This window comes from Bos indicus, chromosome 6 (assembly GCF_029378745.1).
Source record: "Bos indicus isolate NIAB-ARS_2022 breed Sahiwal x Tharparkar chromosome 6, NIAB-ARS_B.indTharparkar_mat_pri_1.0, whole genome shotgun sequence".
In the NCBI taxonomy this organism is placed as follows: Eukaryota; Metazoa; Chordata; class Mammalia; order Artiodactyla; family Bovidae; genus Bos; species Bos indicus.
Genome location: NC_091765.1, coordinates 56,131,043 through 56,155,680, shown reverse-complemented (window position 1 = coordinate 56,155,680; position 24,638 = coordinate 56,131,043). Strand labels below are relative to the sequence as shown.

General features: G+C 37.0%; 1 protein-coding gene across 3 annotated transcripts in view; it reads left to right on the top strand.

The window, feature by feature from the left end:
* Positions 1-16,411, top strand: part of ARAP2 (ArfGAP with RhoGAP domain, ankyrin repeat and PH domain 2) — a 197,782-nt gene extending 181,371 nt beyond the window's left edge. For all 3 annotated transcript variants that reach the window (XM_070791264.1, XM_070791262.1, XM_070791263.1), the window contains 3 exons: positions 1,119-1,182; positions 7,368-7,502; positions 13,920-16,411. In XM_070791264.1, coding sequence (XP_070647365.1) covers positions 1,119-1,182; positions 7,368-7,502; positions 13,920-14,300 — 580 coding nt within the window. In that variant the 3' untranslated portion in view covers positions 14,301-16,411. The remainder of the gene's footprint in view (positions 1-1,118; positions 1,183-7,367; positions 7,503-13,919) is intronic.
* Positions 16,412-24,638: the final 8,227 nt, after the last annotated feature.

Genomic DNA, 24,638 nt, shown 5'->3' with positions numbered 1-24,638 from the left:
TTACTTAATGATAAAACAATCTGTTTCTAATTCACTATACATGCCTTCCTGCTTCATATCATATGCTTAATATCCATGCTGTCTTCACTGAACCTTCTTCCATAGTGTATGCTCCCCCTTCCCTCATCACTTTTATCTTCTTCCTGCTGATCTGGCAGACTCAGCTGTCATTTTTTATTCAAACCATAGCTGAAATGACAGAGAAAGTCTCATCAGATAACTCTTTCTAATCAATTTATTTCTTCTTTACATCTACAGTATTTTGTGCTGGTGGATCCATAACTAAAATGATTTGTAGAGGGAACAGTTTTCTTGGACATGGCAATAGGAAGGGACAACTGTCTTCATGAGAATCTAATGGAGGAAGCAAGGATTATTTTTAGAAGTTTCATTCTAACATTTTTCTAAATTATTAATAAGGATATAAAAATAACTACTTTGAAATTATGCCATTCTAACATCAGTTACAAGATTTTCCACCTCATCCCCAGGTGTGCTGTTTCTGTGTTTGTGTTCAACTTTACTTTTTTTCCCCTCGCTGTGTTATAGTTTGTTTACATTCCTGGCTTTCCTAATAGACTATGGGAACCTTGAAGGCAAGATCTCTGTTTTGTGTAGGTTTTCAATAGGTTACTGAATCAGTGTTATTGGACATGCAGTGGTTTTTTTCATTTAGCTCATTTTTCATGAGTCTTGTTGGGTATTCGTGTTTATAATCACATGGACTGTGTCTGAAAAATCTGCTCTTAAGAAAATATACACATTTTTTTTTTCTTAGGCTCAGTTTCTGGGGGAAAAAGTATTTTACCATCATGTACCTGAAAAAGTAAATGACACTGACCTTTCTGCATTTCCAAAAAATACTGCTTATCATTTTTGGGCAGTTTTCAAAGCCTTTATTTATATTTTGGTTAAACTAGCATATTTATACTACTGTTTTGATAGCAGAAGCCTGAAGTAACTTGTATTGAAATACTTCCAGTTTGATTGCATTATGTCATTAATTAGGAGAAACCCAAAGAGATTTCTGATCACTTAATCACTTACTTGCCAAATAAATACACTGGAAAATTCCTTTGTCCTTTTGAATTATATATTTTATAAACCTTGTCTTATAGGCACCTGTGTTGTGAGAGTTCACAAACTCAAACGGAGTGGATGGCCAATATCTTTATCGCCCAGGTATGATATCTATTTCAACTATCTAGTAAAGTGTGACAACTGTTTATAGGAAATGTTAGTGTGGTTGTAGTTTCCAAAGAATTTTTACTGAGTCTTTTGTGTATACTTGTATTTTCTCATGATTTTTTAAATACATGAGGACCCAGATTTACCCACTATTCTGTAAGAGAACGTTTACTCTTTGTTGAGGCATGTTTTTTCCCCAGCCCAGCGGCTCCTCAGCTTGGGGTGGCATCTGGCTTCAAGATGGTAGAATAAAAAAAAGGGGCTTGTCTGAGCTCTTGTCCTCCAGAGTCCCACTGGATCTGTGTTTAGAAAATGTGTTCTTTTCATTTTTCCAATTTTTTATTAGAAGATGGTGGCTTTACACTGTTGTGTTAGTTTCCACTATAGCGAAGTTAATCACCATACATATATACATACACTCTCCCTCTTGGGCTCCCTTCCCATTCAGGTTTCCACGGTGCATAGAGTAGAGTTCCCTGTGCTATCCAGTATGTTCTCATTAGTTATCTCCTCTACACAGTGTCAGTCCCAGTCTCTTAATTCCTCCCATGCCACTCCAACCCCCCTCATTTCCCTCTTAGTATCCATCTATTTCTTCTGTGTCTGCATCTCTATTTCTGCTTTACAAAAAGATCATCTAGAAAAATGGTATAGATGATCTTATTTGCTCTTTTCCTTCCTGTTCTCCCCGTGGCCTCCTGCTTTTCCAAAAACAAGGATGGGAACCTACATTTCTTTAATACATACTGTGTAATTCATGTATTTTCCTCACAATGAATTGTGCATGATGCTGCTTATAGATAAGAAAACAAAGTTTACAAAAGGCTCAGTGATTTGCTTAGGACCATACATTTAGTTAGTGGTTTAACCCAGAGGCCAACACCTACCCTCAATTTCCCATTTACTCTCCTCCCTACTGGAGGACTCACTCTTGCAGTGAATGATAAAATAGTCCCGTTAATAGGACTGGTTTCTTCCCCAACCTTGTCTGGCCAGACTCCCAGCAGTGCTTCCCCAGCATTGAAATTCACTGGTAACGATTAAGTTGCCACTCTTTATTACCAAGGGTGTGCTTCCCTGTTTCTCTTACAAGTGAGAAGTTAATTCACCCTCAAATCTTGTCCTTACTTGTTTTGAAAACCATTTTCTCTGTTCATTTAATTTATTAACCTTTCCAGTGGTTAATAAACACAGCTTTTCTCAGCCTGACCCTACTACTACTACCTGGGAATACATTTCCAGAAAAAGTCCAGTGGCTAACTTTTTAGAGCCTTTTCTTTTTTTGTGACCGTTTAAAAATTTAGATAAATTCAAGTCCTACTTTAAAGAAAGTAGGCTTGAAGTAATAGTAAAATTAGAACCATAGAGTCTAAAACTGTTACAGAATCTGGTTATGGCACAATTACATTGATGTTTCTGTTTTTATGACTGAAGTCATTAGATGCTGTAGTTGAAAATCAAGGTGTAAACAGCCAGGAAACCAAGGCTGCTCTCACCACCAAGTTATTTCTCCTTGCCTCGCCTGTCCCTTGTTGTGCTGGCCCCAGAGACTCAGTCCAATTACATGTCTTCAGTTCATTCCACTTCTTAGGATTAAGGTAAACACAAAGGTCCTTTTGGATTTGAGGATTTAATGGTTCATCTCCAAGGGGGAAAGAGACAGGAACGTAGCCAACGTTAATATATATGTTAATACACACACAAGGAACCTTTCTGGTGCCCAGAATACTTTTCTAATATCCATCCCCATTCTCACCCCTGCCTCAACAAAAGTCTTCAGCTTACCTGTCACAGCCTCAGAAAAAATCTTCCCGGACCTTCAGACCAATTAGACCTTAGAGCTGTAGGAACCCTCAGCATCCTGTACTTGAACATTGTAATACTAACTAAAAAGCATTTGTGTATTTAAGTTTCTTATGTCTGTCTTTCCTACTAAAATGTAAACCCCATGAGAGGAAAGACTCAGTCTTACTAGAACTACATGTTTATCTGCATCACAGGATCCAGTACATCTTACAAAGTACATGCTCAAGTTAGTATTCTAAACTAGTAAAGAGAATAATCAGGTAAAATTTCAAATAGATATTAGTGTGGTAAAATAATGAAGCAAGCCAGGGAAAGGAAAACCAGTGTGACTGATGTAAGGAGGGCATTGATTGAGAAGGATTCTCAGGGGACACCTTTCTGAGTAGCTGACAGGTGTACTGAGACCTGTCTGAAATAAGGAAGCCAAGTATGTAGGACAGTTAGAACATTCCAGGGGCTGGGGCCAGCAAGGACATAATCTTGACTTATTCCATGAACATCAGGAAAGCCTATCTTGGAGAGGACATAAGAGATGAGGAAGGCAGGGGACAGATGATGTAGACCCAGTTTAGGAGTTATAGTGGGAAACAAGGGAAAGATATAATCAGCTCTTATTATGGGGAAAAAGTAATTATGGTTCCTTTGCTGAGCTACACTTTAGGGGTCAAAGATGGAAGCAGGAAGAACAGCCATGTGGAAGAAGACAGCAGCTCAGACTAGGTAACAGGGGGTCTGGTAAGACATACTCAGATTCAGGAATATTGGAAGGTGGAGCCAGTAAGTCTTACAAATTGATCAGCTATAGCAGTTTGAGAAGAGTAGAAATGAAGAGTCCTAGTTGTTTGGCCTCTGGCAGCTGGTGAATGTAAGTGATATTATCAGAAGTGCAGAAGAAGACAGAGTTCTATTTGGGCCACATGAAATTTGAGATGTGCATTGGACATACAAGTGGATATGCTGAGTAGCAGGTTTAGATGTATGGATCAAAAATTCAGGCAAAACTTTGGGGCTGAGATGTAAATTTGACAGAAGTCAGCATTTGGATTGTATTAAATGCCATCAGAGGCTACAGTGAGATGAGAGAGAGAATATACAGAGAGAATATTAGAATACAAAATTGGTGAGGGGAGGGCTGTAGCAAGAGAGGGAGGTCAGACAAATAAGCCCTAGGACATCCCAAACTTTAAAGGTCAAACAGAAGAGAAAAATTGAGCAAAAGAAATGAGTAGCTTTGAGAAAGCAGGAAAACCAGGTGATAGGTGCAGAGAATTCTATCAAGGAATCAGAGGAGAGAATATTAAACCAGCAGGGGCCTTGAGCAGATGTGAAGCAATGTGAGCAACTGCATGTGTTCATCATTGCAGAAAAAATTCATTATACAACAGTGTGTGTGACACATTTGTTCTCGGTTTGCTGACTATATATTCTGACCCACTATGCAATTATAGATATGACTGGGGAAGAGTTATTTATATTCAAAGCAAATAGTTATTGGAGGGGAAGGAAGCCTTGTTTATATGGCTAGAGATGCAGAGAGATTGGTACATCTCATGGTGAGAAAATTGAATGATTACTAATAATTTTTCAATTATATCAGTGAGGTCACCACATGTGAGTCTGGGAGGGATATTACATGTACAGAGACAGAATAAAACGTGAGAAATTACCTTCAGAGACTGAGGAAGCTAGTTGTATGTACTATAGTAGAATGTCCAGGGAGTGCTGAAGGCTCATTTGAAATTTCAGGATAAATTTAAAGTGAGATGAATCTCCAGACTGATCTATTCTTTTTTTGCCTCCATTAATTTGGAAGTACCCACAGAGTAAGTAGAATTGGGTTTTACTATGCTTGGGGTTATATCAGGCAAGTGTGATAGCAGAAGCAGCCCAGCCTTGATTTATAAGGAGGTGAGTATACTGATTGACCATGAAATCTAAGCCAAACTGTGAAAGAAGTGGGGAAAAATGTGAAAAGTAGAATGGATAGAAGGTCTCAAGAAGTCTAAGGTATATTCAGAGTGAACGAAGCTAAACTAAGTTATCTAAAATATATCAAGGTCAGAAACTGAGAGGCAGAACCTTGTTAATGGCAGCATTGTTCATCATAGGCATGGTATGGGAATAACCTATGGACGGATGAATGGATAAAGAAAATGTGTATTCATACATATATACAGTAGAATATTATTCAGCCCTAAAAAGGAAGTCTATCATTTGGGACAACATGAATGAATCTGGAAGGCATTATGCTAAATGAATTAAGCCAGACAATTATTGCATGGTATCCCACATAAAAGTCAAACTCATAGAATATGACACTGGTTTCCAGGGGATGTGGGGGGTGGGAGTAAGAGGTTGGTGAAAGGATATATACTTTTGGATACATGATGAATAAAATCTGAGGATCTAACAGGTGACATGGTGAGTGCAGTTCATAACACTGTATTATAAAATTTAAATTTTCTAAGAGAATAGAACTCAAATATTCTAACCAAAAAGGCAGTGAGGGTGGGGTGGGTAAATACATATGTGAGGTGATGAATGTGTTGATTAACTCGATGAGGGGAATTCTTTCACAGTGTATGCATGTAGTCATCATGCCGTACACTTTAAACATCTTTTATTTGTCAATTATACCTCAGTAAAGCCGTGGGGGAAAATTATAAAAAGAAAGTGAGAGGCAGGAATGAAGATTTGAGGGTGTGATCACTGGTTATAATAAAAAGATCCTCAACTATATGCTCCATGCAGTATGACTTTTTGAAGTCACTTATACATAACTATAAATGATATCAGAACATATTACTTATGTCTTAAGATTTGTGGTGGGAAAAATATTGCTACCTCTTGGATCAATCCAGTGAAAACTAATTAGCCAGTATTCACAGCATTATATATATCATGTCAGAAAAAATAGTGTGTCTAGAAACTACATTTGCTCTTAGATTTCTTGCAATAATACCATTTAATACATATACTATACACCAGTGAGTAAAAGCCTAGGCATTCATTCATAGGGTTACCTAATTCCCTCCCATAAGTTTCTTCCCAGCTTTACATGTTGGGAATGTCCCAGTTCTGTAATATGAGTTATTTTACCAAGTTTAAGACTATAATATAAAAATATGAAACATAACTTTCTGATTGAAACATTGCATAACCATTGCAGATTTGCTGAACCAAAGTAAGCACTCCAGTGAAACTCAAGGGTAGATTTGATGCCTAGGCAATAACTCTACTAATAACAGGGCATATACTGTAGGATCCTTAAGGATGAAATGAGATAATACCTGTATATTGGTAAGCACAAAATGTAGCAGTATGCCCTTCAATATAACTTAGCTGCTGTTTTATAGTGAGTATAAAGTTTGTTGAAATAGTTCTTTTGCTATAAAACACAACATTAAAATACTAATTGCAACATAAGAATACGACTCTGTTCAGTCTTGAGTAGAGGAAAAGAATGAGTAGGCATTTAGCGATATAGTTTACCAGATGGTTTTCACTTCATCATAACATCTGTAAACTTCTCCTTGTGTGTGGTTGATATTTTGTATTTCTTTCATAGAATGCTGTCTGAAAATCGATTTGTTTCTCTCAGCTTCTGAAAAATTAATCTACCCTGAGGAGTATAAAAAGTCTTTAAAAGATTTTTCTTTTATACGTATATCTTAAGGATTTATCATTCAAGAGCTTATACTTTTACCCATGGGTATTTCCTCCCTTTGCAAAATTACCTTTTTTCCAGTCATATCTATAATTGCTCACTGTCCAGAATATGTAGTCAACAAATTGAGCACAAATACACACTCTGTTGTACAAAGATTTTCAGTAGAAATGTTTGTGTACAAGGTAACATTTCTTTGGAATTCAATTAGTTGAAAAAGAAACATTTTTCAAAAGGTCATAAAATAAAGATAATTTTTCTGCTAGCCATGCCTTAGGTTGACTTGAGGGTATATATAATGTCAAATTATTTTGACACTAAAAGTTATCTTCAGTGGTAAGAGAAAATGAATGTGTAGTTATTTTGATTACAGGGCCTAGAAATGTAGACAGGTATATTATTTTTCTTCTACAAAGAGATTTACTGGTTTCTGTAAATATTTTCCCCCCTTTGGTTTGAAAAGTAGTACAGAAGGCATATTTCTGAAGCTTAGAAATTGAACTGAGACCTCAAAGCTCAGTTCACTTAAGAGTTTTACATCCTCAAGCGGTGCTACCACGAGAATCAACATCATAATTACAAACAACCTTCTCGTGAAAAGCAGATCACCTGACTTGGATAGATGGGAAAGGAGCCCAGTGACTATAAACTTGGTGGACCACATAATAAAGTCACACACCCACAGCAAGAAATTGTGTTTCCACAGCATGAAAATGATATATGGCCACCAGCTGGAAAGGAACGAAAACGTTCTATAACCAAAAATCCCAAAATTGGAGGTTTGCCTCTGATTCCCATCCAGCATGACAGAAATGCAACCCAAGCCCGGAGAGAGACTGAGGTAAGATTAGGATGTTTATTTTTACATTAATCATAATAATATTTGTTTACTTATGTCTGAATGTGGTTAAATGCATCAGTTACCTCATTGGTTTCAAGAGCACAGTAATAATCACTTGGAAGAGTGCAGTAAAAATACTAAAACTGTAAAAATCACATCCATCAAGAAACTATATGCATAATCCTATGTCACTCTTTGAAGTTTTATATTTTGTTAACTTAAATAAAAGTAATTTTAATAATGTTATTGATCACTCAATTAAATATGCATAATACCACTTAGCTTATTTTATCCCTAAAGTGGCCAAGAATATTAAATATGTATACAGAAGTTTCTGGTGGTAAAATCAGTCTCAAATTAGCCTTACAAGTACACTTGTAACCTCCTTACAATGAGCCCAGGGCAGAATATGTCGGGAGCCATGGTAACAAGACTTACCAGTAACACAATCAAATTCCAGTGGTTTGGGAACCCATGGGGTAGCTCAGTTAATTTAAGGAATGGCAGGATGACCCTTGAGCATCAATAAAGAAGATTTGGCATCTTTCATGAAAACTATGTTTTCCTTCTCACTTTGAAGGGTAGGATGAACATAAGTAGCGTTGGTCTTGATTCAGACAAAGACACAGGCTGTAAATGTCAAAACTCATCACATTTTGCAACTAATGTGCATTTCAGTGCATTAAATGAGTCCTTCAAAACAAAAAGAAAAGCACGCAAAAGACATTTTTGTTTCTTCTTAGAGCCCAGATTTGGCATTTTTCCAAACAAGAATAACTTTTTTTTAAAGTTTTATTGCAATATAGTTGATTTACAAAGTTGTGTAAGTTTCAGATATAACAGGAATAACTTTTGAGAGACAAATTAATTTAGTGATCAGATTTTTAAAAAGTGTTTTTCCATGACTATCTTTCCTTAAACATTTATCCCACTATACGATCTCTTTTCTCTAAAAGATAAAAGCTTTGAAAATAATGGTTTATTTCCTTTGTTGCCTTCTGTGCTGATGTAATCAAAGAGAAGAATAAGACAGCAAGAACTCAAGAGCTTGTCCCTTCTACCATTTTGCACTTAAAAGTTTTTCTTCCTTATAATAAACTGTTTTGCAGAACTGTGGATTCCTCAGATAATCTAGAATCTTCATTTTAAGAGTCATGTTTGGGAACCCAGGTTAGGGGACATAGAAATGCAGGGAATAACTATGCCCTGCTGTGACCCTAGCTTCTCCTGACATTGCCTCAGGATCAATTATGGAGCAAAGCAAATTTTAGGAACAAAGTACGTTAACCAGTATCCAGTATAGAATTGAGATGATTGAATAAACAATAGTTTGTTACTTAACCTCAAATCCAGAATTTCAGAGGCAATTTTTTTTAACATTCTTGAGATCAGAAAACTGATGAACAAAAACTATAACCAAATTGATTTCAAAATTGAAAACAATTTTATGAAATATTAATTTCTAGAAAATTTGTTAGTAAACTAAACCAAGCTTTTTCATAAGTGTGGGAATTCAACAAATTTGACAAAGAAATATTTTAAATGTTTGATGTTTTTCAGTGATAAATAATGTTTTATTTGGTAATGTTTTTCACTGAAAACCATTAAAGTTTAAAAAAAGAGAAATTAAAATTGCAAGTTTTCACACAAACCAAATAAAGTATTTTTAATTGAACCTATGTAAATATGGAGTATATTAATAAATGACAGTATTACTAGCTAGCTTAATACAGTCTAAAGTCAGTCAATGGATATAGTCAAGAAAATTGCTTCTAAAACAAAATGTTGGCAGATTGGTGCATTTGGTGACTTCCCATTAAATGAGCTGTCTTGCTTTCAAGAGGTTCGTTTAAAAGTTGTATGAGAATACCTCCTCCAAGCAAGGAAGGCTTCCTGGAGGAAGTGACTTCTAAAATTAATTAAGTCAATTAGCAGTGAGCTAGTGAGTAAGCCAGAGGAAGTAAGTTGTTGACAAATCATACATGAAGAGGCAAACAGTGCTTAAGAACACATAAGCTAAATGATACCTATGGCCCTCCTACTTCCTCTCGGGTACCTTCTTAACTTACTGTGTACATTGTGCTCAGCTTTTATCTGTAAGCTCCTAGGGATAAGAAGAAGCCCTTACTTCATAGGGTAATATTCTCTCTGCTGAGAGATGAACTCCATTTCAGATCCTCATTTCCATTCAATTTTCTCTGATACAAACTGGCATCCACTGGACCAAGCCACCTCTTGCTTTCCTAATTTCATAGCTTATCAACCTTTCTTTCTGAATTATTAATACCTTAAGGACATGAAGCACATAAAAGATGCCTTTTTTCCCCATGGTATCAATGTCCTTTCCTTTCCCCAAAACACACATGGCACTCCACATACCATATCATCATACAAAGCACTCTCACATCCTCTTGATTTTTATCAATTCACTTCACTACCCCTCCCCAGCTTCATTATAAGGTTATGTTATTTAGTTTAATATCATAGTTTTACTTGAAATTTTAGCATTATATGTATTACTGCATGTGTGTACACTAAATTGGTATGCTCAAGACTGAGATGGATTTCAGTTACACCAACAGGAAATAGTCAAGAGAGATTGAGGAGTAAAGAAGTTAGTCATAGAACTGAGGTACCTGATAACACAATGGAAATTTCAATAAGGTAGTATAGGGGAAAGTATAAAAGTAAAATTGATACAAAACAGGATGATTGTATTGAAGAGACTAGATGACTAGTGTGTGCTAAGTCACTTCAGTTGTATCTGACTATGCATCCCTATGGATTATAGCCTGCAAGGCCTCCTCTGTCCATGGGGATTCTCCAGGCAAGAATACTGGAGTGGGTTGCCATGCCCTCCTCCAGGGGATTTTCCCCACCCAGGGATCTAACCCATCTCTCTTATGTCTCCTGCATTTGCAAGCAGGTTCTTTACCACTAGTGCCACCTGGGAAGCCCATACTTGACCTCTAAATACTATACCAGAGTCCCCATGTCTCTCTGCCAATAGTTGAAAGAAAACAGTCATTATGATGTATAAAACCCCTCCATATTGGTCCTTGAACTCAGCAGTGGCCACAGGACTGGAAAAGGTCAGTTTTCATTCCAGTCCCAAAGAAAGGCAATGCCAAAGAATGCTCAAACTACCGCACAATTGTACTCATCTCACAGGCTAGTAAAGTAATGCTCAAAATTCTCCAAGCCAGGCTTCAGCAATACGTGAACTGCAAACTTCCTGATGTTCAAGCTGGTTTTAGAAAAGGCAGAGGAACCAGAAATCAAATTGCCAACATCTGCTGGATCGTTGAGAAAGCAAGAGAGTTCCAGAAAAACATCTATTTCTGCTTTATTGATTATGCCAAAGCCTTTGACTGTGTGGATCACAATAAACTGTGGAAAATTCTGCAAGAGAGATGAGAATACCAGATCACCTGACCTGACTCTCGAGAAATTTGTATGCAGGTCAGGAAGCAACAGTTAGAACTGGACATGAAACAACAGACTGGTTCCAAATTGGGAAAGGAGTATGTCAAGGCTGTATATTGTCACCCAGCTTATTTAATTCTATGCAGAGTACATCATGAGAAATGGTGGGCTGGAAGAAACACAAGCTGGAATCAAGATTGCCGGAAGAAATAGCAATAACCTCAGATATGCAGATGACACCACCCTTATGGCAGAAAGTGAAGAAGAACTAAAGAGGCTCTTGATGAAAGTGAAAAAGGAGAGTGAAAAAGTTGGCTTAAAGCTCAACATTCAGAAAACTAAGATCATGACATCTGGTCCCATCACTTCATAGCAAATAGATGGGGAAACAGTGGCTGACTTTATTTTGGGGGGCTCCAAAATCCCTGCAGATTGTGACTGCAGCCATGAAATTAAAAGATGCTTACTCCTTGGAAGGAAAGTTATGACCAACCTAGATAGCATATTCAAAAGCAGAGACGTTACTTTGTCAACAAAAGTCCGTCTAGTCAAGGCTATGGTTTTCCCAGTGGTCATGTATGGATGTGAGAGTTGGACTATAAAGAAAGCTGAGTGCAGAAGAATTGATGCTTTTGAAATGTGGTGTTGGAGAAAACTCTTGAGAGTCCCTTGGACTCCAAGGGGATCCAACCAGTCCATCGTAAAGGAGATCAGTCCTGGGTGTTCATTGGAAGGACTGATGTTGAAGCTGAAACTCCAATACCTTGGCCACCTGATGCAAAGGGCTGACTCATTGGAAAAGACCCTGATGCTGGGAGGGATTGGGGGCCGGAGGAGAAGAGGACGACAGAGGATGAGATGGTTGGATGGCATCACCGACTCAATGGACATGAGTTTGGGTAAACTCCGGGAGTTGGTGATGGACAGGGAGGCCTGGCGTGCTGCGGTTCATGGGGTCGCAAAGAGTCAGACACGACTGAGAGTCTGAACCTAACTGAACTGAAGATACCAAGTGAAACTTTAAGATTCATATTTATTTATAAAGTCCCCATCACATCCTTATGTTTAAATAGCCACCATTTTTACTAATCCTCTCTTATTTTTGTTTGCACTGTGATAAAATACATTTTCCATTTTAACCAGTTTACATGCACAATTCATTAATTACATTCACATGGCTGTGTAGCCATTCTAACACATTCTAATGAAACTTTAGAATTAAGCTAGATACTAAACAGCTAAATATTTCTTCTTATCAGGTTTAGAGTAGAAGCATTTCTCTGAGATGTATAATCATGAGCTTATCAGAAAATTTCAAATTGTAAAATTATGTCCCAATCTGCTGGAATTTAGGAAGATAAAACAGAATATGATAAAATGAAATATTATATATTTGAATTTTTTAAACCTTTCTTCATCCCTTATTCAGAAAATATTTATTGGTAATTTCCCATCTGCAGGCACTTTGATAAGTTCACTCATCAGTGAACAAATCAAACAAAAGCTAAAAACAAAACCCTCCTTGCACTGTGTTGAGTTTTGAGCAGCATTCAGACAATCACAAGAGGTATGAATAGCTTATCTAGTATACTAGAAAGAGCACTATGGATAAAAATAAAGAGGTGAGGTGTTACCCTTTGAACATTACATTGGACATTTTAGTCAAAACACTGTTTTTGCTACTTAGTTTCATTTTTTTCAAAGTAGTATTTTTTTATTTTATATTGGAGTATAGTTAACAATATTATGTTTCAGGTGTACAGCAAAGTGATTCAGCTATACATATATATGTATCTATTCTTTCTCGACTTATTTTCCCATTTAGGTTATTACAGAATATTGACCAGAGTTCCCTGTGCTATACAGGTTATCTAAGTATAGCAGTACTTTGGCTAGTATAGTCATTTTAACAATATTGATTCTTCCAACCCAAGAACATGTTGCCTTCCAAGCCAGATCCTTTGGGGGCTACTCTTCCCAGAGACAGACCCCTTGGTTGGAAAGCCTCATGTGAAGCTCAGGATTTTTACTCCTGTGGGAGAACTTCTGCGGTATAGTTATTTTCTAGTTTGTGGATCACCCACCCAGTAGATATGAGATTTGATTTTATCATGATTATACTCTTCCTACCATCTCATTGTGGCTTTTTGTCTTTGGATGCAGGTATCTTTTAAACGTTCCAGAGTGTGTGTGTGTTTTTGTTGATGGTTGTTCAGTTAGTTTTTTTGGTGTTTTCATAAGAATGGGTAAGCACAGATACTTCTACTTGCCATCTGCAAAACAGTCCCATTCTTCACGTTACATCACCAATTTCATCTTTCTCTCAAACATTTATAATACAATAAGAAATTTTCCTTGGATTTCTTCGTGCTTTGCAGTTTTTAGGAGGAAATTTTGAAGAAATTCCTTCAACTCTTGCTTGTAGGATTCTAATAGGCATTATATGGGGAAAAGATTGTACTAGTCAAATATTTTTGGAGGAGAAAAAAAAACAGAGTAAGTTGAACAGGTTTTTCTGATAAAGTATTTCTTAGCTTCTTTAATATGTATTGTGAATCTCAAAGAGGGATCTATTACAAAGTGTATTTCCTGGACTTATGGCCACAGAGACCCCCGTTTTCCTCTGTATTTCGGGTACAACACTGTAGGAATTATAGATGCATGAACATGTGACACATCCAAGCAGGAGTGAATTGAAAGAGGCAAGTTTAAAATGGGAGTCAATTTGAATAACTAGCTTGAAAGACATCTTTGAAGTGGTATGTTAAATGCTTGTTAAAATGAATTTCCGTGATCTCCATTTCAGTTGGTTTTGTAGCTCTCAGATCCGTCTATGAATTCAGACTGCTGCTGGTGCCAAAAGTCAAGTTAGAACCTAAGTCATAGAAATAAACGCTAATAAAATAAGCATCAACTTTTACATGCCATGTATTATTTAAGCAGAGTAGGCCAGATCTTGCTTCCCTCTGAGATGTTTTGTTTTATTTTAAGAGTGCAAAAGCAGAACTCGAAAGGCTGCGGCTTGGTGCAAAGCGTGACCAAGGTGGAGATGGCACCTTAAAGGAGAAAGCCTCCATCGTGGCCCAATGCCTGGAGCACAAGGATGAGAAACTTCGAAATCGAACCAGAAAACACCGGAGTTTCAACTGTCTGGAGGACACAGAGGCTGAGGTATTTCCAGGGCGACAGAAAAGCCATAAAGGCCTAAAGACACTGAGGAAGACCGAGGACAGGAATGGCAAAGATACTTTGGACTGCAATAATAAGTTACCACCAAAGGTCATAGAAGAGCTTAGCGTGGTTCTCCAGCGATCAAGAACGCTTCCAAAAGAGTTACAGGATGAGCAGGTGGTGCAGAAGGAAATAAAATGACTTGTCCTACAAATTATTTTTTTAAATATTGTGTACAGTGTCTGAAACCAAACTGTATTTTATGCTGGGAGAGATGTGTTTAGCTATCCTTAACCATTTAAAGAGCATTTTAAACTATTAATATGTATGTATATATGTGACAAGTGTTAGGATTCACTGTGTTGTGGTCTGAACAAAGCTTGTACAGTTCAAAATGTTAACCTTGCGTAGGAAGGCATTGGGTTACTCTGAGTGGCCAACCTTTTGAAGTACAGTTGACCCCTGAACAACATGGGGCAGGGGTTAGTGTGTTAATCTGTGTATAATTTAGAGTCAGCCCCCGTATCTGAAATTCCTCTGCATTCGTAGGTTCAACTGATTGTGGATCATGTAGTGCTGTAGGATTCACTTTTTAAAAATATCCACATATAAGTGGACCCACGCAGTTTTAAACCCACATTGATCAAGGGTCAACTGTAGGTGTCTGTTAAGTCGTGTAAATTTATGAACAGAAATTGCAAACTGTACTGTATTGTATAAAATGCTGTATGTAAATGAAGCCTATGAAACTATATGTAACACATTTTGCACTTTGAGAAACCTTGTATATAAAGTTATCATATGTTTTTAGGTTTACATAGGGTCCAACCTTAGGGAAAAGAAAGGAAAGTAAGTTGGAAAGGGGGAGGATTTATTTTAGTGGCTGCCTATCAAACAACACTGAGGTTTTAAAAAGAGGCAAAGAATTAACACATGTCCTGAAAGCCAAGGAGGTCAGGTTGAGATTCATTCTAGTTTACTGTTGACCAGACCTTGTTCATGAGAAACTGCTTGTTAAGAAAATAATCTAGTGACTTAAGTGTTTCCCAAGATTAGTATTCAGCCAGCACACATGAATAAGGGCACTGGCCACTGTTCCCATGGTGTCAGTGGACCAAGCGCAGTACCAACCCATTCACTACACTTGAGTTCTTTGCAGGTGGCTGCTGAGAGGACTCTTACCCTGCATTGAAGAGATCATGTATACCGGACCTGGCATGGATGCCACTTGCACTGTTGCTGTATACGAGCAAATTTTGTGACTTCCTTACTGTCATTCCAGTATGAGCAACAGTCATCATCACAGGGTTTTATTGTTTTTTTTTTATTACTGTTTTACTTTGTATATTCATTGTATGTTCATTTCTGAAGTAATATTGAGTCACAATTTACTGAAACTGTACAACATATGGCCATCTGGGGGTAGGAATTAGATTAACTACTATACTTTGGGGAGCTACTAGTTCCCTTTCAACCTTTTTTTTTTTTTTTCTTTTTAGTAAAGCAGGAATCTTCTTCCTGTGCCTAATAAATAATGACAGAGCCCTCTATTTTTAATTCCACATAAAGACCAGCTACTAGTTTGGTTGTTTTCTCAAACAATACCATCTAAATTATAGTTGACAGGGGTAGCACTTTTCATCAGTTTCTTTAGAATTGTATTAGGTCTGGTGAGTTTTGATCAAAATTATTTTACTAGTAGGTAGCCAAGCTTTATTCCTACCATTTCCTACCCCCCACCTGTTTTTCAGGTGTCTTATCAGAATTTATATCAGTATACAAAGGCCCATACTTTTTTCAGTCCAATCATAGTGCAGTAATATGCTGTTAAATGCTATGAATTTCTTCATTACAAAATACTGATCTCTTATACCTGGTGGTGATAAAATAGTTTACAAAGGATATGTGATATTTATTCTTTAAATCCACATAGATTGGAATTTTCTTTTTAAGAGAGAAACTGCTGGTCAGTTTATGAAATAGGTGGCACTGCTGGGGAGCCTTCATAGCTATAAAGCAAGAATCATGGTGTTTAGGAAAAAAAAAAAAACTAAAACTATTATTTTTAGTAAATGATAATATTTATGTTTTATGAAATAAGGGGACATGAAAATTATGCTGGACAATGGAACAGTATCTGGATTTTTTTTTTTTACCTGCCTTATTTGAATACTTTTGAAACTTGAGCTTAAAATCTAATAACTTCTATTTCCCTTCCTGTACAACTGTCTCCATTTTTCAAGTGTAAGATAAGGGCTAATGATGACATCTCATATATTTTAAGTAAAAATTAAAATTGTTTTCCAAGTCCACCTGAATGTGACTGTTTTTTCAAATTAACCACCTTCATCTTTTGAAAATAAATAAATAGATTGCATTTGAAAAAAGTTTCAATATATACTTCAAACTAGCTGTTAGTTTTTTAACATGTCAGTATGAATACTGTTCTCTTTTAAATGATGACTATATGCAGACATGAAGAAACAAATTGATGGTACTCTCTCATTTCTGTTGCAATAAAGTTAATAAAATTAAGCAAAAGTAATTGAAGCAAAAATATGATGTCCATATAACTATATTATCTGCTAATTTATATTTGATAATTTTAATGCTATAATATACAAACTGTATTGTGAAAGGAATATTTTTGAAAATTCACTGAATTTATTTGGATTGACTGTAGTATCCAGGTATTTGCACATTTCTCACACTTCTAATAATTACTTTGAGGAGATGATGAAAGCTTACAGTATCTCATCAAAATTTGCACCAAAACTTTCATATTATTTGCTCAACAAAAGACAAAATTAGCTTAATGTGAACAATATCTTGTTATGTGTACAATCATCACATTTATTTCTAATCATCTGAAAACAGCACAGAAATGAATATTGTCGGTAACTGAAATTTATCTGCTTCACATCCCTTAGTTATTATTTTTAAAAATTTTTTGTTGAAAATGTTGTAAATTATTTTGTATATACCTATCTTCTCTTCCATGGCTACTAATGTATAATGTAAAGTTTTTAATAACTCATATCTGTATAGATTTGAGACATTTTTGTGAATTACTGGATTAAAGTTCAGAATCTAAATGTTCTCATCTGAGAAGTGGGAATAACCAATCTTGTGGGCTTTTTGTGATGACTTATATATAGTTGACCCTTGAACAACACAGGTTTGAACTGTGCAAGTTCACTTATACATGAATTTCTTTCAGCAGTAAATAATATAGTACTACATGATCTACTGTTGATTGATTTCACAGACAGGGGGAGCAACTAAGTTATGTACAGATTTTCAACTGGGTAGGGGTCAGCATCCCTATCCCCCACATTGCTCAAGGGAATGAACTACACAATCCACTTTTTTGTGTATGTTTTCAATAAATATTCAGTAGGCCCTTGGTAATCACACATTCCACATTAGCAAATTCAGCCCACTGTGGACTGCAAACTTAACATGCTATTAATAATTGGCTAAATCTACAGATATTTACCCGTGAGGATGAAAAGCTGACTATGGGTATCCTGATTTTAGTATACATAGCAGAAATGCCAAGAAGGCAAAATGGTTGTCTGAGGAGGTCTTACAAAATAGCTGAGAAAAGAAGTGGAAGTCAAGGAAGAAAGGGAAAGATACACCCAACTGAATGCAGAGTTCCAGAGAATAGCAAGAAGAGATATGAAAACCTTCTTATGTGAAATAAAGGCATAAAGGAAAACAATAGAATGGGAAAGACTAGAGATCTCTTCAAGAAAAGTAGAGATACCAAGGGAATATTTCATGCAAAGATGGGCACAATAAAGGACAGAAATGCTATGGACCTAACAGAAGCAGAAGAGATTAAGAAGAGGTGGCAAGAATACACAGAAGAACTATACAAAAAAGATCTTCATGATCCAGATAACCACAATGGTGTAATCACTCACCTAGAGCCAGACATCCTGGAATGTGAAGTCAATTGGGCCTTAGGAAGCATCACTACTAACAAAGCTAGTGGAAGTAATGAAATTCCAGCTGAACGATTTCAAATCCTAAAAAATGATGCTGTTAAAGTGCTACACTCCATATGCCAGCAAATTTGAAAATCTCAGCGGTGGCCACAGGACTGGAAAAGGTCAGTTTTCATTCCAATGCCAAAGAAAAGTGAAAGTGAAGTCGCTCAGTCGTGTCCAACTCTTTGGGACCCCATGGACTGTAGCTTATCAGGCTCCTCCATCCATGGGATTTTCCAGGCAAGAGTGCTGGAGTGGATTGCCATTTCCTTCTCCAAGGGATCTTCCCAATCCAGGAATTGAACCCGAGTCTACTGCATTGCAGGCAGACGCTTTACCATCTGAGCCACCAGGGAAGCTCAGAAAGAAAGACTTTCCCAAAGAAAGGCAATGCCAAAGAATGTTCAAACTAACACACAATTGCACTCACCTCAAATGCTAGCAAAGTACTGCTCAAAATACTCCAAGCGAGGCTTCAACAATACATGAACTGAGAACTTCCAGGTGTTCAAGCTGGATTTAGAAAAGGCAGAGGAACCAGAGATCAAATTGCCAACATCCATTGGATCATAGAAAAAGCTAGAGTTCCAGAAAAACATCTGCGTTATTGACTATGCCAAAGCCTTTGACTGTGTGGATCACAATAAACTGTGGAAATTCAAGAAATGGCAATACCAGAGAAACATACCTGCTGCCTGACAAATCTGTATGCAGGTCAAGAAGTAACAGAACTGGACATGGAACAACAGACTGGTTCCAAATTGGGAATGAAGTACATCAAGGCTGTATATTGTCACCCTGCTTATTTAACTTATATCCAGAGTACATCATGAGGAATGCAGGACTGGATGAAGAACAAGCGGAAATCAAGATTGCTGGGAGAAATATAAATAACCTCAGATATGCAGATGACACCACCCTTATGGCAGAAAGTGAAGAGGAACTGAAGAGCCTCTTGATGAAAGTGAAAAAGGAGAGTGAAAAAGCTGGCTTAAAACTCAACATTCAAAACACTAAAATCATGGCATCCGGTCCCATCAATTCATGGCAAATAGGTGGGGAAACAATGTAAACAGTGACAGACTTAATTTTCTTGGGCTCCAAAATTACTGCAGATGTTGACTGCAGCCAGAAAATTAAAAGACACTTGCTCCTTGGAAGAAAAGTTATGACCAACCTAGACAGCATATTAAAAAGCAGAGACATTACTTTGCCAACAAAGGTTGGCCTCGTCAAGGCTATGTTTTTTGCAGTAGTCATGTATGGATGTGAGAGTTGAACCATAAAGAAAGCTGAGTGCTGCGGAATTGATGCTTTTGATCTGTGGTATTGGAGAAAACTCTTGAGAGTCCCTTGGACTATAAGGAGATCCAACCAGTCCATCCTAAAGAAAACCAGTCCTGAATATTCATTGGAAGGACTGATGCAGAAGCCAAAGCTTCTTTGGCCACCTGATGCAAAGAAATGACTCTTTGGAAAAGACCCTGATGCTGTGAAGGATTGAAAGAAGGAGGAGAAGGGGATGACAGAAGGTGAGATGGTTGGATGGCATCACTGACTTGATGGACATGAGTTTGAGCAAGCTCCAGGAGTTGGTGATGGACAGGGATGCCTGGCATGCTGCAGTCCATGGGGTCGCAAAGAGTTGGGCACTATTATGCGACTGAACTGATGCTGAAGCTGAAACTCCAATACCTCAGCCACCTGATGTGAAGAACCAACTCATCAGAAAATTCCCCAATGCTGGGAAAGATGAGGGCAGGAGAATGCTGACAGAGCATGAATTGGTTAGATGGCATCACTTCTCAATGGACATGAGTTTGAACAAACTCCAGGAGATAGTATAGGACAGGGAAGCCTGACATGCTGTAGTCATGTGGTCACAAACAGTAGAACACAACTTAGTGATTGAACAATAACATAAGCATGGACAAGGGATTATGATGATAAGAAAGTAGTTGTACTCTTAACCTCTCCCTGACAGAAAATGTCTTGGAACCCTTTCCTAACAGTTATACACCATCTAGGGATGCATCTGAATAAAGACAGAACAATTAGGCAACGACTTTCCTCTTTTGAGGAAAGACTTACCACCTAACAACTATTGAGATCATCCATGCACTGCAATAACCAATAACCTCAGTGGTTGACGCACTTATCTTCCCAAGCCCACACTATGCTGTTGCCATTGCATTGAAAGGCTAAGAAGTGAGTTCCCACTTCAGAAACATAAAAATTTCCATTCCAAAAATAGAGATGACTGGTGACAACACTCAAAGCTCTCAACAAACACCAAAACCTGGGACTTTGAGCTCATTTCTGTTGAATCCCTTTCGTTTATTAAATCCTAGCAACATAAGGCAACACGTTGTTCAACAGTTCACTTAAGACTATTCTAAATGTTGGATCCTTTATCAGGTTCCTCATAGCTCCCATAGTGGAGTGTTCATGGCTCTTGTTCCTACAAGTGCTGCCTATAACAAAAAGCAAATGGCATAAATGACCCTGGTTCCAATTCAGTAATCTGTTCCTTCACATACTTTCTACAGATGCTTACCCCCAATGAAAGGATTTTTATGTTTTATTTTTTTAATTGAAAATGGTTTGGAACCTATTGGAAGTAACCAAGATGCCTGAGTAAATTTGTATTGATCCTAATATTTCTAGTTATTTTCTGCCCAACTGCTCAACTACCTAATAAAGAGACTAGGAATCCTTTAGTGAGGATTTATTCTTTGGCAGATGAACTTAACTTTTGCCTCCAAGGAATTTGTCTGGTTTGTGTTTTTTATGCATTATTCTAACTATGGGTTTCCGTGGTGGCTCAGACAGTACAGAATCCACCTGCAATGCAGGAGACCTGGGTTCAATCCCAGGGTTGGGAAGATTCCCTGGAGGAGGGCATGGCAGCCCACTCCAGTATTCTTGCCTGGAGAATCCACATGGACAGAGGAAACTGGCAGGCTACAGTCCATGTGGTCACAAAGAGTCAGACACAACTAAGTGACTAAGCACACACACACAGCACATTCTAACTATAGACCAATTCTTTTCTTTGCATGAAACAGAATTGTGAAATTACACAAGTAAATGGAATAGAATGGTAATCGGTAATCTTCCAAATGCATATAATTACCCAGTTGAATAATGAAATTAGACATCTAACTAGTAGTTTAGAACAAGGTAGAAATAACATATTTGACATGCTAAATCAAATTTATAAAGATGTGATTATGATTATAGATATTTTATAAAACATAATGACCTCTTTTACTTCACCTCATGAAAGACAGTGTATACACAAAGCCAAAGAATTCTATATACTCATTCCAGATAAATCAGATCTTAACAGATTCTACAATCATATTACAAAATTATCAGAGCTGAGGCTTCTTCCTAAGATTTTAGTGGAATAATAAACCTAATTTACTGGCGGATATTGTACTCATGTCTACAGAGGAATTCAAACACTTTTTAAATATTTTGAATGAGCTCTTACACAATTAATACAATTTAAATACCAGAAACATTTAAATCATTTCTGTCAGTTGACTGTTCAAATGACAAAATCAACACAAGGAGTTATTGTATATTTTAAAAGGTAACCTGCCAATCAGTTAAAGTCATTAAACCTGAATACTAAATTCCTGGTGATATACATTTTAAAATACTACTGCAAAACAAACTCCTGTCCTCATCTGCAATCAGCAATCATTATAAAATGTCCTATAAGTAGCCTGCAGGCCCGAAATCCCTCAGGGATTTCCCATTTTGCTGCAGGACAGTGCTTAATAAATATTTCTTGAGTGACTGCATGAATAAGAGCAGTCATCAGCTTTACACTTAGTGAAAATTACTTCCAGATTTTGATAAATGTTTAACAGTTTGTGGTAATCGTGTAATGTTTTTTGGTTAGTGTTATTCTGCCTATTCAGTTGTTTATTTTGCCTTTTTGCTGGCTTTTTCCCCTCCGTTTGTTAATGGTGTTTAAATAGAAAATTGGGAAAGTCTCTTCCACTTGTTCTACATAAATGTCATTTTATACTGGAAGTCTAGATCTGGTCTCAATTTTGATTAAAATTCACCTCTCAGCTTGGTTTCTAAAGATATATATCCTTATAAATTGTTATTGTACTTCTGCAACAGATTAAAATTTAATGTCTTTAACTTAAATGTCCCACTTAATAGAAATTCAATTGCTTTTCTACTTACCAATTATAATAGAAAAAATTTGACCCTGAAATATAGTTGCTAATTTTTCCAGTTTTTAGAATAATAGAGCAATAACTGATTATCAAATGCCAATGGTTTATATTCATAAACAGTTACCTGAGCTAGGCCTTTCTGTTCCAGACAAAGAGAATTTGGAGATATAAAAAGGTTATTGCTAAACCTACTGCAGATGAATAATCCAGTTGCTGCTCTGATGTTTCTGGGGATTAAAACCCCTTAGTAAATTAAAGCTTGCACATTTCATCAGTACAGTCATGTATTGAGCATTTACCAAGTACAAAGCATTAGCTAAGGATATATAACTTGCAAGATTTTTTTCATAAAACACAAGGTGATAAATTTAAAATATTTAGCATTTTGCTAGTCACATTCCCAAACACCAATATTTAGGAAACATTAGTTTCCACTTTATTCATTCTGTTGTATTCACTTTTTTTATTCCACTTAACAATGATTTATGATATCTACTCTATGGCTGGTATTGAGCTAGTTAGCAATCCCATAATTGGATCTAAATTTGTAAGATAATCAACCACGTGAAGAACAAGAAATGGGACCAGGGTTCATCCACAATGCTGATAGCTCTCTAGCTCTCTGAAATTTGATGGAAGTTGCCTGATGCTCCACTCCACCTCCAAGTAAACCCAAACTCTCGTCAAAGAAACTGTTTTTCACTTTAAGAATTCTTCAAGTTTTACTCAATTATTCGAAAGGTGTGTAAATATTTTATAAGTACAATTTGAAATATTTTTATATTTTTATTTTAATTAGAGAGATATTGTTAATGTCTTTGGTAAATGAAACATCAGCTAGTTGAATGTATGGTAGTACCTTTTTAATTGGCACTCACTTTTAGAAGTATACAGCATTGTGGTGGAAAAACATCATATGTGAAGTAGGCCCCCTTCATGGATCACAGCCTGTCATGGCAATGGGGCTTACATAACTCAATGAAGCATTGCCATGCAGGGCCACTCAAAACAGACAGGTAACAGTGAAGAGTTCTGACAAAATCTGGTCCACTGGAGGAAGAAATGGCAACCTACTCCAGTATTCTTGTTTAGAGATCCCATGGAAAGTATGAAAAGGCAAAAAGATATAACACCAGAAGATGAGCCCCACAGGTCCTCAGGTATCCAGGGGAAGAGCAAAAGGCAATTACTAATATCTCCAGAAAGAAAGAAGCTGGGCCAGAGCAGAAATGATGCTATATTGTGTGTGTATCTGGTGGTTAAAGTCTGATGCTGTAAGAACAATACTGCATAGGATCCCAGAATGTCAGGTCCAAGAATCAAGGTAAACTGGATGTGGTCAGAGATGGCAAGAGTGAACATCAACATCATAGGAATCAGTGAAATAAAATGGATGGGAATGGGTGATTTTAATTTGGATGACCATTATATCTACTACTGTGGGCAAGGATCCCTTAGAAGAAATGGAGTAGCCTTCATAGTCAACAAATTGCCAAGAAAATGCACTGGTCATAACAAACACCCTCTTCCAACAACACAAGAGAAGACTCTATACATGGACATCACCAGATGGTCAACACCGAAATCAGATTGATTATATTCTTTGCAGCCAAAGATGGAGAAGCTCTATACAGTAAGCAAAAACAAGACCAGGAGCTGACTGTGGCTCAGACGATGAACTCCTTATTGCCAAATTCAGACTTAAATTGAAGAAAGTATGGAAAACCACTAGACCATTCAGGTATGACCTAAATCAAATCCCTTATGATTATACAGTGGAAGTGAGAAATAGATTTAAGGGCCTAGATCTGATAGATAGAGTGCCTGATGAACTATGGAATGAGGTTCGTGACATTGTACAGGAGACAGGAATCAAGACCATCCCCATGGAAAAGAAACGCAAAAAAAGCAAAATGACTGTCTGGGCAGGCCATACAAATAGCTCCGAAAAGAATAGAAGTGAAAAGCAAAGGAGAAAAGGAAAGATATAAACATCTGAATGCAGAGTTCCAAAGAATAGCAGAAAGAGATAAGAAAGCCTTCTTCAGCAATCAATGCAAAGAAATAGAGGAAAACAACAGAATGGGAAAGACTAGAGATCTCTTCAAGAAAATCAGAGATACCAAAGGAACATTTCATGCAAAGATGGGCTCAATAAGGACAGAAATGGTATGGACCTAACAGAAGCAGAAGATATTAAGAAGAGATGGCAAGAATACACAGAAGAACTGTACAAAAAAGATCTTCATGACCCAGATAATCATAATGGTGTGATCACTGACCTACAGCCAGACATCCTGGAATGTGAAGTCAAGTGGGCCTTAGAAAGCATCACT